The 14,082-nt window shown below is 40.7% G+C and overlaps 1 protein-coding gene across 1 annotated transcript; it reads right to left on the bottom strand.

Moving 5' to 3' along the window:
• Positions 1-368: 368 nt before the first annotated feature.
• Positions 369-13,099, bottom strand: stoml2 (stomatin (EPB72)-like 2). Its single transcript, XM_021602568.2, has 10 exons — positions 12,908-13,099; positions 7,586-7,747; positions 7,350-7,449; positions 7,190-7,248; positions 6,993-7,094; positions 6,772-6,906; positions 6,459-6,603; positions 1,862-1,941; positions 1,635-1,763; positions 369-1,495 (listed from the first exon to the last, which is right to left on the bottom strand). The coding sequence occupies exons 1-10, from the start codon at positions 13,016-13,018 to the stop codon at positions 1,385-1,387; spliced, it is 1,134 nt and encodes a 377-aa protein (XP_021458243.1). The 5' UTR covers positions 13,019-13,099; the 3' UTR covers positions 369-1,384.
• Between the last annotated feature and the right edge of the window lie 983 nt (positions 13,100-14,082).

Here is a 14,082-nt window from a genome sequence, read left to right as displayed (position 1 = left end):
TTTCCACGTTTCCTCTCTTTGCCACCGAAATTATCTTTGACATTTTTCGGAAGCAGGCGAAATGAGGATGGAGGACGACATAAGGAGTTGAGCCCCCAGTCACGGTGCATCAGAAATGGTTAAGAAAGGCTGTAAAGCAGCTTTGTAGACAAACTACCACTGAATAACACAACAGCCCCCCCCTGAGGCTTTTTCTATGTGTAACATGCATACTGATGGAAAACATCTGATGTCAAAGGTGAAAAATCATCAGAAAATTGCACTTTAGGAGAAATCTCACTGAGATAGTTGTCATTTTCAGAGAGCATGACTTCTGTATGTATATTTACTACAATATGTAGAAAAAATTACTGGAAATCACTGCTGTGTCTACTTCCAAATCATTCAAACCAAGATTTATTGTGATGAGGTGTTACAATCCTCCCTAAAGTCAATCACAATACCTTTAATAGTGACAGTATCATCGTGGATGACCATTATCGGTATATTGGCCATTTAAATCAATAAACTTGCTATGTTATGCAAAACCTTCCTCCAAAACAGAGGCCCCTTCCCATTCGGTATTGGTGTGAAATAAAACATTCCACTTCAACAAACTATTTCCATCCAAGGTCATTTTCTTACAAGTACTTTTGGTGACTTAACTTGATGTAGTTTATAATTTACACAGGCATCATTCATTTCATTAATTGGTCTTTTGACCAATCAGATCAGCTCTGAAAAAGATCTGATGTGATTGGTCAAGACCAATTAGTAGAAGAAAGATCAGAATGGTCTGCCCGTCTAAATGCAGCCAAATTGAAAGTATTCCAGGAAAGATTGCATTCTAACCTCTCTTCATATACCTGACCATATTCCCTCCTCTGCTTCCTCTGACCCTGGGTGGCTCTTAATGTAAGGTCACAAGCTCTCACATGAAGGAAAACATTCATGACATATTTAAATGAAAACATATGAAGAACAAATAGTTGGAAATATAAAAGACAACAATACAGCACTTAAACAGAACGCACTAAATCAGGTTACTAGTTTTCGATCATCGCAGTCATTTGGTATTTGATGCAAGAGAAGAGTACCAATATGACAGCTTGTGGATTTGTAATTGGAACATATGTATGTAATGGGTGCAATAACACTCAATCAAAATTAAACAATGTGTAAGTGACATGAATCCTCCAAAATGGGTTGATGTTTCCAGGCCTCTAAACAAGTCTTTATGTTCTTATCCTGTTCCTGTTTCAATGTCCTTCAATCTGCAACAGATAGTGTGTCCTTTGGGCCAGACAGTGGTGGTGCTGACCAGGCAACAATGCCTTGGCGCCTCATGGTTGTCTGTCACTGCTTCCGGTTCGGTGACTGCTTTGAGTGGTCTTGACATCCTTCACTACTGGGCTGGTGGTACAAGCTCCTCACTCTTCTCCATCGCCCACTCTGGGGACACACTTTCTAACTTTTTTGAGCTCTGCTTAGCCAGGCTGCCGTAAATAGTCATAGCCTGAGGGGAAGGGGAAGATATAGACTGTTACTGTTCTGAGAGAGAAGACGGAGAGACAGGGGTGTGTTGAAAGGGAGGATCAGGGAGGATGGGCTGAGCAATCACACATAATTAAATTGTTTCTTAAACAGAGACAGACCTGTGTGACCATGCCACTGATGTCACCAGAGTTGGAGGGCAGCAGGATGGTGTTAGACTCTTTGGCCAGGTTGGAGAAAGCGGATACGTATTGCTCTGCCACACTGAGGGAAGCTGCAGCGTTTCCATTCTGTTCAAAACACATCAGTTGGGTCAATGTGCCATCTAGATGCGCGCACACACACACACACACACACACACACACGATGAAGCCATCAACTATTTTACCTGTTCAGCTAGAGCGTCTGACAACAGCCGGATAGCCTTAGCTTTGGCCTCTGCTTTGGCTAAGACAGCATTGGCCTCACCTAGGTGAAGATAACAAGAGTCTAATCAGAAACGGTCACAAAGGCTTGCGTCCTGTCAAGTGGGTGTACTTGTTCAGTGCATTCGAAAGTACTCAGACCCCTGGACTTTTTTCAAATGTTATTACGTTACAGCCTTATTCTAAAACGGGTGATGATTTAAGCACATTAGTGAAAAAAGCACTGTCGTTGCACCAATGTACCTAACCAAAAACATCAATGCCTTTCTTAAAATCAATACACAAGTATATTTTTTAAAACCTGCAGATTTAGTTAATATTCCCTGCGAACATTAATTTATTTTAACTAGGCAAATTGTGTCACTTCTCTTGCGTTCTGTGCAAGCAGAGTCAGGGGATATGCAGCAGTTTGGGCCACCTGGCTCGTTGCGAACTGTGTGAAGACCATTTCTTCCTAACAAAGACCGTAATTAATTTGCCTGAATTTTACATAATTATGACATAACATTGAAGGTTGTGCAATGTAACAGCAATATTTAGACTTATGGATGCCACCCGTTAGATAAAATACAGAACGGTTCCGTATTTCACTGAAAGAATAAACATTTTGTTTTCAAAATGATCGTTTCCGGATTTGACCATATAAATGACTTAAGGCTCATATTTCTGTGTGTTATTATGTTATAATTAAGTCTATGATTTGATAGAGCAGTCTGACTGAGCGGTGGAAGGCAGCAGCAGGCTCGTAAGCAGTCATTCAAACAGCATTTTCCTGCATTTGCCAGCAGCTCTTCGCAATGCTTGAAGCACAGCGCTGTTTATGACTTCAAGCCCATCAACTCCCGAGATTAGGATGGCAATACTATAGTGCCTATAAGAACATCCAAGTCAAAGGTTAATGAAATACAAATCGTAGAGAGAAAAATAGTCCTATAATAACGACAACCTAAAACTTCTTAACTGGGAATATTGAAAACTCATGTTTAAAAGAAACCACCAGCTTTCATATGTTCTCATGTTCTGAGCAAGGAACTTAAACGTTAGCTTTTATACATGGCACATATTGCACTTTTACTTCTCCAACACTTTGCATTATTTAAACCAAATTGAACATGTTTCATTATTTGAGACTAAATAGATTTTATTTATGTATTTTATTAAATAAAAGTGTTCATTCAGTATTGCTGTAATTGTCATTATTACAAATAAAATGACATTTAAATGTAAAAAATTATAAAATAAAATTTAAAAATTGGCCGATTAATCTGTATCGTAGTAGAAAAACAATCATAATCGGTCGACCTCTAGCTAAGTTGTTTTATTTCTCCTTAATCTATACACAATACGCCATAATGACAAAACAAAAACAGGATTTTAGAAATTTGGGCAGATTTATTCCAAATAAAAAACTGAAATCTCACATTTACATAAGTATTCAGACCCTTTACTCAGTACTTTATTGAAGCACCCTTTGCAGCAATTACAGACTAGAGTCTTCTTGGGTATGACTCTACAAGCTTGGTACACCTGTATTTGGGGAGTTTCTCCCATTCTTCTCTGCAGATCCTCTCAAGCTCTGGCAGGTTGGATGGGGAGTGTCGCTGCACAGCTATTTTCAGGTCTCTCCAGAGACGTTTGATCGGGTTTAAGTCCGGGCTCAGGCTGGGCCACTCAAGCACATTCAGAGACTTGTCCAGAAACCACTACAGTCCAGTGGTGTAAAGTACTTAAATAAAAAACACTTAAGTACTACTTAAGTAGTTTTTTGGTGTATTTGTACTTTACTATTTATATTTGACAACTTTAACTTTACCACATTCCTGAAGAAAATAATGTAATTTTTACCTGATACCCAAAAGTACTCATTACATTTTGAATGCTTAGCAGGACATAGAACATTGTCAAATTCACGCACTGAGTGTTGGAGTGTGCCCCTGGCTATTCATAAATGTTAAAATATGAAAATGGTGCCGCCTGATTTGCTTAATAGAAGGAATTTGAAATGATCTATACTTTTACTTTTGATACTTAAGTAGTATATTTAGAACCAAATACTTTTACTCAGGTAGTATATTACTGGGTGACTTTTACTTGAGTAACTTTCTATTAAAAAGGCATCTATACTTTTACTCAAGTAGGACAATTGAGTACTTTTTCCACCACTGCTCCTATGCTGTCTTGGCTGTGTGCTTAGGGACGAGGCCCTGAGCGCTCTGGAGCAGGTTTTCATAAAGGTTCGCTCTGTACTTTGCTCTGTTCATCTTTACCTAGATCCTGACTAGTCTCCCAGTCCCTGCCGCTGAAAAACATCCCCACAGCATGCAACCACCACCATGCTTCACCGTAGCGATGGTGCCAGGTTTCCTCCAGACGTTACGCTTGGCATTCAGGCCAAAGAGTTTGATATTGGTTTCCATCAGACCAGAGAATCATGTTTCTCATGTTTCGGAGTCCTTTGGGTGCCTTGTGGCAAACTCCAAGCGGGCTGTCATGTGCCTTTTACTGAGGAGTGGCTTCCGTCTGGCCACTCTACCGTAAAGGACTGATTGGTGGAGTGCTGCAGAGATGGTTGTCCTTCTGGAAGGTTCTCCCATATCCACAGAGGAACTTTGGAGCTCTGTCAGAGTTACCATTGGGTTCTTGGTCACCACCTGACCAAGACCCGTCTCCCCCGATTGCTCAGTTTGGCCAGGCGGCCAGCTCGAGGAAGTCTTGGTGGTTCCAAATGTCACGCCCTGGCCTTAGTTATCTTTGTTTTCTTTATTATCTTGGTTAGGTCAGGGTGTGACATGGGGGATTTAAGTATTTTGTCTGGTCTAGGGGTTTTGTATGTTTATGGGGCTGTGTCCTTTCTAGGTAGTTTTGTATGTCTATGGTTGCCTAGATTGGTTCTCAATTAGAGGCAGCTGTCTGTCGTTGTCTCTGATTGGTAACCATATTTAGGCAGCCATGTTCTTTGGGTATTTTGTGGGTGATTGTCTTCTGTCTGTGTCATTGCACCAGATAGGACTGTTTCGGTTTTCACTTTTGTTGTTTTGTAGTGTTCTCATGTATGGTCTTGATTAAACATGTTGAACTCTAACCACGCTGCATTTTGGTCCTCCTCTCCTTCAGCGGAAGAAAACCGTTACACCAAACTTCTTCCATTTAAGAATGATGGAGGCCACTGTGATCTTGGGGACATGCAATGCTGCAGAAATGTTTTGGTAACCTTCCTCAAATCTGAGACAAAACACTATCCTGACTAGAAGCTCTACGGACAATTCCACCTTGTGGCTTGGTTTTTGCTCTGACAGGCACTGTCAACTGGGGGACCTTATAGACAGGTGGGCGTCTTTCCAAATCATGTCCAATCAATTGAATTTACCACAGGTGGACTCCAATCAAGTTGTAAAAACATCTTAAGGAAGATCAATTGAAACAGGATGCACCTGAGCTCAATTTCGAGTCTCATAGGAAAGAGTCTGAATACTTATGTAAATAAGATATGTTTATTTTAAATAAATTGGCAAACATTTCTAAAAACGTGTTTTTGGTTTGTCATTTTGGGGTATGTCTCACCAGGGCTGATGGTCGAAATCGCGTTTATCGTCGGAGGAGTGGTCGTTACATCGAGGCATGTCCTCTGGAGCGGGATCGATTTGGAGGTGGAGGGTCCGTCATGCTCTGGGGCAGTGTGTCACAGCATCATCGGACTGAGCTTGTTGTCATTGCCGGCAATTTCAACGCTGTGCGTTACAAGGAAGACATCCTCCTCCCTCATGTGGTACCCTTCCTGCAGGCTCATCCTGACATGACCCTCCAGCATGACAATGCCACCAGCTATACTGCTCGTTCTGTGCGTGATTTCCTGCAAGACTGGAATGTCAGTGTTCTGCCATGGCCATTGAGCACGTCTGGGACCTGTTGGATTGGAGGGTGAGGGCTAGGGCCATTCCCCCCAGAAATGTCCGGGAACTTGCAGGTGCCTTGGTGGAAGAGTGGGGGTAACATCTCACAGCAAGAACTGGCAAATCTGGTGCAGTCCATGAGGAGGAGATGCACTGCAGTTCTTAATGCAGCTGGTGGCCACATCAGATACGGACTGTTACTTTTGATTTTGACCCCCCCTTTGTTCAGGGACACATTATTCCATTTCTGTTAGTCACATGTCTGTGGAACTTGTTCAGTTTATGTCTCAGTTATTGAATCTTGTTATGTTCATGTTCACAAATATTTACACGTTAAGTTTGCTGAAAATAAACGTTGTTGACAGTGAGAGGACGTTTATTTTTTTGCTGAGTTTATTTAATCAATTTTAGAGTAAGGCTGTAACGTGGAAAAAGGTGACTGAATACTTTCTGAAAGCTCAGTACATCAAGCTGCCTCGCACAACAGAAACATTTCCGTAATTTAGCAGACACTTATCTAGATCGACTTACATTCAACTAAGGCAGATAAGGCAAACAGAAGCCGTTCTAACTCAGACAAAACTTACATGAAAAACAACGGTCCAACTTTCACACCATCCTTAGTAGTTAACAAAGGCCTTAAGTCATCTAGATCTGTGAATTAACCTACCAGCTGCTTTGTTGATCTGTTCTGTTTTCTGTCCTTCCGAGGCCAGGATCTGAGCTTGCTTGCGACCCTCAGCAACATTGATGGCTGCTTCCTTGTGACCTTCAGACTCCAGCACAGTGGCTCTCTTCTTACGCTCTGCCTCCACCTACACAACGGAAGGCAGTCAGAAAGGGTGTAAACATGCAAAACTGATAGGCTAAGTATTAATAATGTGCAATGTATCACTAATCTATAAATAAGATCATGCTCAGAAATAGTTTGAGGTTCAAGACCTGTCTCCCAGTTTGTTGGCAGCAGTGCCAGCCCCTCTCACCTGCATCTGCATGGACTCTTTGACACGTGGTGGAACATGTATATCCTTGATTTCATAACGAAGGCAACGGATTCCCCAATCATCTGACGCCTGGTTGATGGAGTGGACTATGTTGGTATTAAGGGTCTCTCTTTCCTGGAGAAATAGAGAAATATAAAACAAGGAAATTAGGTTAAAAAAAATATCACAAACACAATTTGTAAAAAAGAACCGAGACTCACCCTGAATACTTTGTCCAGGGTCAGTTTTCCCAGCTCTGACCGCATGGTGGTCTGGGCAAGTTGGGTGACAGCATACTCTGGGTCCTCAACTCCATAGCTGGCCTGGAAGGAAGTACATCTTGTAATCAATATCTACAAACAAAGCAAAAACTTCCATGAACAACAACCTCAAGAAATCATGGACTTCACAAACGTACCTTAAAAGGATCCAATATTCTAAGATAGAGGACTCCATCTATCTGTAGTGTCACATTATCTGTGGATGTAATCAGATATCGGTTAATTCCGAGACAAGGACTGACTGAGAATAATAAAGACTGGCTTACAGTGAAGCCAACAGTGACAGTTGTCACTCACCTAAAGAGACCGCAGACTGCTCTGGGACATCAATAACTATCTCTTTAAGACTTTGCACATAACGGATTTTGTCCAGTATTGGTATTAGGAAATTCAAGCCCTACAGATTATCCAGAAAGGTGAAAGAAATTAGTAAATTGATCATTTTTATGCATTCGGGATATAAACTGTGAAATAGTGTGAAAGTAATTAAGGGTGCAGATCACTGGCTAATTGGAAAACAATGGTTCAATTACCGGCTCTAAGATGCGATGGAAGCGGCCCATCCTTTCCACAACCCAGGATTCTTGTTGTGGCACAAACAGAACCACAGTGTTCATGGGCAGACTGGACGCACATCGCTGCTGGGCTTGTGTCACCCACAACGCTGGGACTGTGGGCACTGTTCTCTGGGAATGCTGGAGGGAAACAAAATCACCATCAATGTACATTACACATTGTTGCATCAGAAGGTTACTCCATGAGAGTTGCAACTTCAGAATCACCTTTATTCACCAAGTACATTTACACACTCAGAATTGTACTTGGTGATATGGTGCTGCTAGTGATAGACAACATTTAGAGACAACATTAAGAGACAGAATTTACAGTGTTTACATACATTATATACAAACAGGTAGAGAGAACATAGAGAATAAGAGAATGAGTAGTGGCTGTACAGATATACAGTGGGTGTACAAATGTACTTGTCAATATAAATATTTCCAAAAGTAGAGAGATGAACAGAAACCGAGAAACATCTTGGCTCCTGGGGAAAAAACCCTGTGCTATGCTGGAGCACGAGTACAGGACATTACAAGGCAGCTTTTGACTGTTCTAAGACAGATGCCGGGAGCTGACGCTGTCGTAGTCCATGTGGGGTCAAATGACGAGGGCTAGCTCGGAACTTCTGAAAATTGATTTTAAAATAACTGATTCTAGCACTGAAAGATCCCAAAAAGCAGCCAATTATTTCAGGTCCGGTACCATCGTCTAGCCGCGGTTGTGAAAGATTCAGCAGGTTACTGGCATTACACACCTGGCTAAAAGATTACTGTAGTTCTGTTGGAATCACTTTTATAGATAACTTCAACACCTTCTGGAAATAGAAGATGCTCTACAGGAATGACGGATTGATCCAAATCATCTTGGCTCCTGGACCCTGTCCACGCATTTCACGTTGAGAATGACTTAATGACCCAAGACCAGCTCAGTTAATCCCTACCATTGTGTTGCTAAATTGTCATAATGCAGCATCAAATGTACATTAGCCCAGGGGCGTTGGCAAACAACATAAGTAACTTAATTTGTCCTTCTAAATGCCCTGAATGGGTCTGTTGATCCAACAGCTATTGTATGCAGTAATCATGTGCCTATGAACCAGAGTAATACTATTAGCAGAGGTGGTGTGCCCTAGTAGGAAGTCCACCACGTGCAGCTCACCCTGCACTATCAGCTCAAACAAACAACACGAGCATGTCTACTTCTGATCAGCTTCAGCAATAAAGACAATCAAGCATCCCAGAAAAGTGCTAAAAATAGCCCACATTAACATATGTAGCCTAAGAAGCAAGGTTCATGAAATGAATAACTTGCTAGTTATAGATGACATTCATAGTCTATCTCTGAAACTCACTTAGATAATAATACCTTTGATGATACAGTGGTAGCAATACATGGTTATGACATCTACAAAAAAATACAGAAATGCCATGGGGGCGGTGTTGCGGTCTATATTACGAACCACACTCCTGTAAAGCTAAGAGAGGATCTCATGTTAAATACTGTTTAAATAATATGGCTACTGGTTCATCTGCCTCACCTAAAGCCCATTCTTGTGGGAAGCTGCTTCTTGTTCTATACTAGTATTCTTTATTATCCCGGCACCTATGTTAAGGATGTGCGTATGGCCGCAAACTTTTCTAAAGCTGTTGTAGAACACCAAGTGCTAACAGTCAGTATATGGATAATATGTCTGAAATTCTTGATAATGTATGTGATATACCTCTCTATTGTCTGGGTGATTTCAGTGGATTTCAAACTGCACAGTCAAGAAAAAGCTTCAAACTGTAACCAGTGCCTGCAACCTGGTTCAGGTTATCAGTCAACTGACAAGGGTAGTTACAAACAGCACAGGAATGAAATCAACATGTATTGATCACATCTTTACTAGTGCTGCAGAAATAAGCCTGAAAGCAGTATCCAAATCCATCAGATGTAATGATCACAATATAGTAGCCATATATTGGGAAACCAAAGTATGAGGTCATAGAATACGTTCTGTAGTGATTCCTATGTTGATGATGTAAAGAACATTTGCTGGTCCATCGTGTGTAATGAGGAGCAACCAGACACTGCACTTGACACATTTATAAAATTGCTTATTACAGTTACTAAAAAGCATGCACTCATTAAGAAAATGACTAAAGACTATTAAATCCCCCTGGATTGATGAAGAATTGAAACATTATATGGTTGAGAGGGATGAGGAAAAAGGAATGGCAAATAAGTCTGGCTGAACAACCAATTGGCAAACATACTTCAAATGGAGAAATCATGTGACTAAACTGAATTTAAAAAAAAAGAAACTATACTATGAAACAAAGATACATGATAAAGAATGAAAGTAAAAAGCTTTGGAACATCTTAAATTACATTTTGGGCAAAAGGGTAAACTCAGCTCCATCATTCATTGAATCACATAGCTCATTCATCCCAAAATCCACTTATATTGGCAACTAGTTTAATGATTTTTTGGGCATGACATGCCAGCAACAAACACTGACACTACACATACAAGTATAACTGACCAAATTTTGAAAGACAAGCATTGTCATTTTGAATTGTGTGTGTGGAATAGGTGAAAAAATGATTGTTGTCTATCAACAATGGACGAACCACCAGGGTCTGACAACTTATTTAGGAAATTACTGAGAATAATAGCAGACAATGTTTCCACTCCTATTTGCCATATCTTCAATCAAAGCATACTAGAAATGTGGGTGCCCTCAGTTCTGGAGGGAAGCAAAAATAGTTATGCTACCCAAGAATTGTAAAGCCCCCTTTACTTGCTCAAATAGTAGACCAATCAGCCTGTTACCAACCCTTAGTAAACTTCAGTGCAGCTTTTGACATTATCGATCATAGTCTCCTGCTGGAAAAACTTGTGTTATGGCTTTACACTCACGCCCTAGTTTTGTTGCACCTGGACTACTGTTCAGTCGTGTGGTTAGGTGCCACAAAGAGGGACTTAGGAAAATGACAGTTGGCTCAGAACAGGGCAGCAAAGCTGGCCCTTAAATATACATGTCAATCTCTCATGGCTCAAAATTGACTTCATCACTACTTGTTTTTGTAAGAAGTGTTGACAAGCTGAATGCACCGAGCTGTCTGTTTAAACTAATAGCACACAGCTCAGACACCCATGCATACCCCACAAGACGTCTCTTCACAATCCAGAACAAATCCAGAACAGGCTATAGGAGGCACACGATAGTTTAGGCTTACATTAAGCCTATATGAATCCTACCTTTTTAAGCACATCTCATGAGTAGCAGGCTCTTTTCCTTTCTGTAAGTGCCATTAAAATGTACCTAAACCTACTGTCAAGTTACCAGGTTGTTAGATAGCTAGGTAACATGACTGAACAACACTGTATATTATCAAACCAATAATTAGCGACCCAGGATTAGTTTAAGGTGTCCCTCGACATGGTTTGTGAAATTATATAAAATGAGTGTGAACCCCGATAGAAAGAAAAAAGGCTTCTCTGGTAATATGGCACATTTTTGGAACCATTTAGGCTAGAGAAAAGCCATTTTCTTTGCTGTAAAGCGGCAAGCATACCTGTCGCGGAGCGGTGCTTTTTCCATCTCCGACACTCAGAGGCTGCATGAGAGTGAGCTTACTCAGACTGGTCAGTGCTCTTGGTTATAACAGGTGATGATACAAAGAGCAATGTTGATACATTGTAACAGAAGACTCATCAGGGTCTGCATCCCGGCTAAAGTATATATTTTTTCAAACTGACTGAGGAATAGATGCGAGCAGAGTGGACGGCGAGAAGCAGGTGAGTGAGGGCTGATAGGGGATGCGGTTGGCGATTACAGATGCCACAAGTGATATGCACATGAAAGTGGATATTATTGGATCTGCACATACAAGAGACTAGCGAATGTAGCTTAAATTCAACTGAATTTATAAACAAAACTGACTTTATAAAGATTTTATAACAGGCACAAGCATGTTCTTCAGATGGGTAGGGCTGAAAAAGTCAGTAGTATCTATCATATGAAATGGTATTCTAAAATGTTGGTTCATAAACATTTTGGTACCATGATATTACCGTGCAACACTAAATATAATAGCACCAAAGAGCACAGATTTAGGTTTATAAACTCTAAAAACACCATTTGGCTAATGTGACAAATACAACTTGATTTGATTGTATTGTTGAGGGCATTTTCAACTGGCCAACGACATACACTACATGGCCAAAAGTGTGGACACCTGCTCGTCGTACATCTCATTCCAAAATCATGGGCATTATCATGGAGTTGGTCCCCTCTTTGCTGCTCTAACAGCATCCACTCTTCTGTGAAGGCTTTCCACTAGATGTTGGAACATTGCTGCAGGGACTTGCTTCCATTCAACCACAAGAGCATTAGTGAGGGCGGGCACTGATGTTGGGCGATTAGGCCTGGCTCACATCAGCTTTCCAATTCATCCCAAAGGTGTTAGATGGGGTTGAAGTCAGGGCTCCGTGCAGACCAGTCAAGTTCTTCCACATCAATTGACAAACCTCGCTTTATGCACAGGGGCTTTGTCATGCTGAAACAGGAATGGCCCTCCCCAAACTGCTGCCACAAAGTTGGAAGAACAGAATAATGTAGAATGTAATTGTATGCTTTAGCTTTAAGGTTTCCCTTCACTGGAACTAAGAGGCCTAGCCCGAAACATGAAAAACAGCCTCAGGCCATTATTCCTCCTTCACAAAACTTTACAGTTGGCACTGTACATTGGGGCAGGTAGCGTTTTCCTGGCATCTGCTAAACCCAGATTCGTCTATCGGACTGCAAAATGGTGAAGCGTGATTCATCACTCCAGAAAACACGTTTCGGCTAGTTCTCTATCGGCGAGCTTTACACCACTCCAGCCGATGCTTGGCATTGCACATGGTGATCTTTGGCTTGTGTGCGGCTGTTCGGCCATGGAAACCCATTTCAAGAAACTCTCGACAAACAGTTGACATTGCTTCCAGAGGCAGTTTGGAACTCGGTGGCGAGTGTTCAAAACGGAGGACAGACTTGGTGGTCCCATTCAGTGAGTTTGTGTGGCCTACCACTTTGCGTTTCACCTTCACAACAACAGCACTTAAAGTACACCAGGGCAGTTTTAGCGGCGCAGATATTTGACGAACTGACTATATATATAATGTAACTAGTTATCTAGTTAGCTGACTAACATCTCAGTGAACACATGATAGCAAGGCAAGCTAGCTGGCGTACAGTAGCAAGCTAACTCAGTAGACTAACAGTAATTACCTAACGTTAGCTAGCTTGAATTAGCATGTGTCTTACCATTAAAAGGGCACCGCCAGTCCGGCACAATGTTCGGAACATTTTCTTAACGTAATTGTTGGCTGATATGTAGCTATGTGGTTTAGGTGAAATGAATGAATATTTGTTCATGTGTGACCCTCGACCGATTCAGGAAACGAAGTTACAACATCAAATTGGTGCACTGGTTAAACACGTCCCCCTGTTGATAGGGGAAATGGAACTTTGGCGATTATCTTTCCAGAGGATGCGTAGTTTCCTGAAACAAATATACGTTTAAATTATTGTAAATATAATACAAAATACATTGTGAATGTTTAATATTTCTAACACTTTCAGATGTTTTTAATCATTGTTATGTAGGCCTTGACAATATTCCGAGTCTGAATTTCCAGCACTTTCCATATGTTGCAGTGCGAACGTCAGCATAGACCAGAGAAGACACTGTCTGTACTCTGAGTTTTGATGCAGGAGGACATGAGACAAAGGAATGTGTAGTATTGGTGGAAAAAGTTGTGTGTGTAACAGTGGTGTAAAGTACTTAAGTAAAAATACTATAAAGTACTAAAGTGTTTTGGTGTATCTGTACTTTACTTTTCTATTTCTATTTTTGACAACTTTTACTTCACTACATTCCTAAAGAAATTAATGTACTTTTTACTACATACATTTTTCCTGACACCCAAAAGTACTCTTTACATTTAGAATTCTTAGCAGGACAGAAAAATTGTCCAATTTACACAGTTATCAAGAGAACATCCCTGGTCATCCCTACTGCATCTGATCTGGCGGACAAACTAAACACACATACTTTGTAAATTATGTTTGAGTGTTGGAGTATGCCCCTGGCTATCCGTAGATAAAATCTAATTAAAATAAACGGTGCCATCTGGTTTGCTTAATATAAGGAATTTGAAATCATTATTTATTATTTTGAAACTTAAGTATATTTTAGCAAATACATTTACTTTTGATACTTACGTATATTTAAAACCAAATACATTTAGACTTTTACTCAAGTAGTATTTTACTGGTTGACTTTATTTTCTATGAAGGTATCTTTACTTTTACTCAAGTATGACAATTTGGTACTTTTTCCACTATTTGTGTGTAAACTGTTGGGGTGCCCATGATGCTGGAGATCAGAGGTGTCCATTGAGAGAAAGACAGGTTGAGGTTGCCAGGGTTAGAGTAGT

Source organism: Oncorhynchus mykiss, chromosome 5, assembly GCF_013265735.2.
Source record: "Oncorhynchus mykiss isolate Arlee chromosome 5, USDA_OmykA_1.1, whole genome shotgun sequence".
Taxonomy (NCBI): domain Eukaryota; kingdom Metazoa; phylum Chordata; class Actinopteri; order Salmoniformes; family Salmonidae; genus Oncorhynchus; species Oncorhynchus mykiss.
The sequence above is the reverse complement of the archived record's forward strand: the minus strand, read 5'-3'. Positions and strand labels throughout refer to the sequence as shown.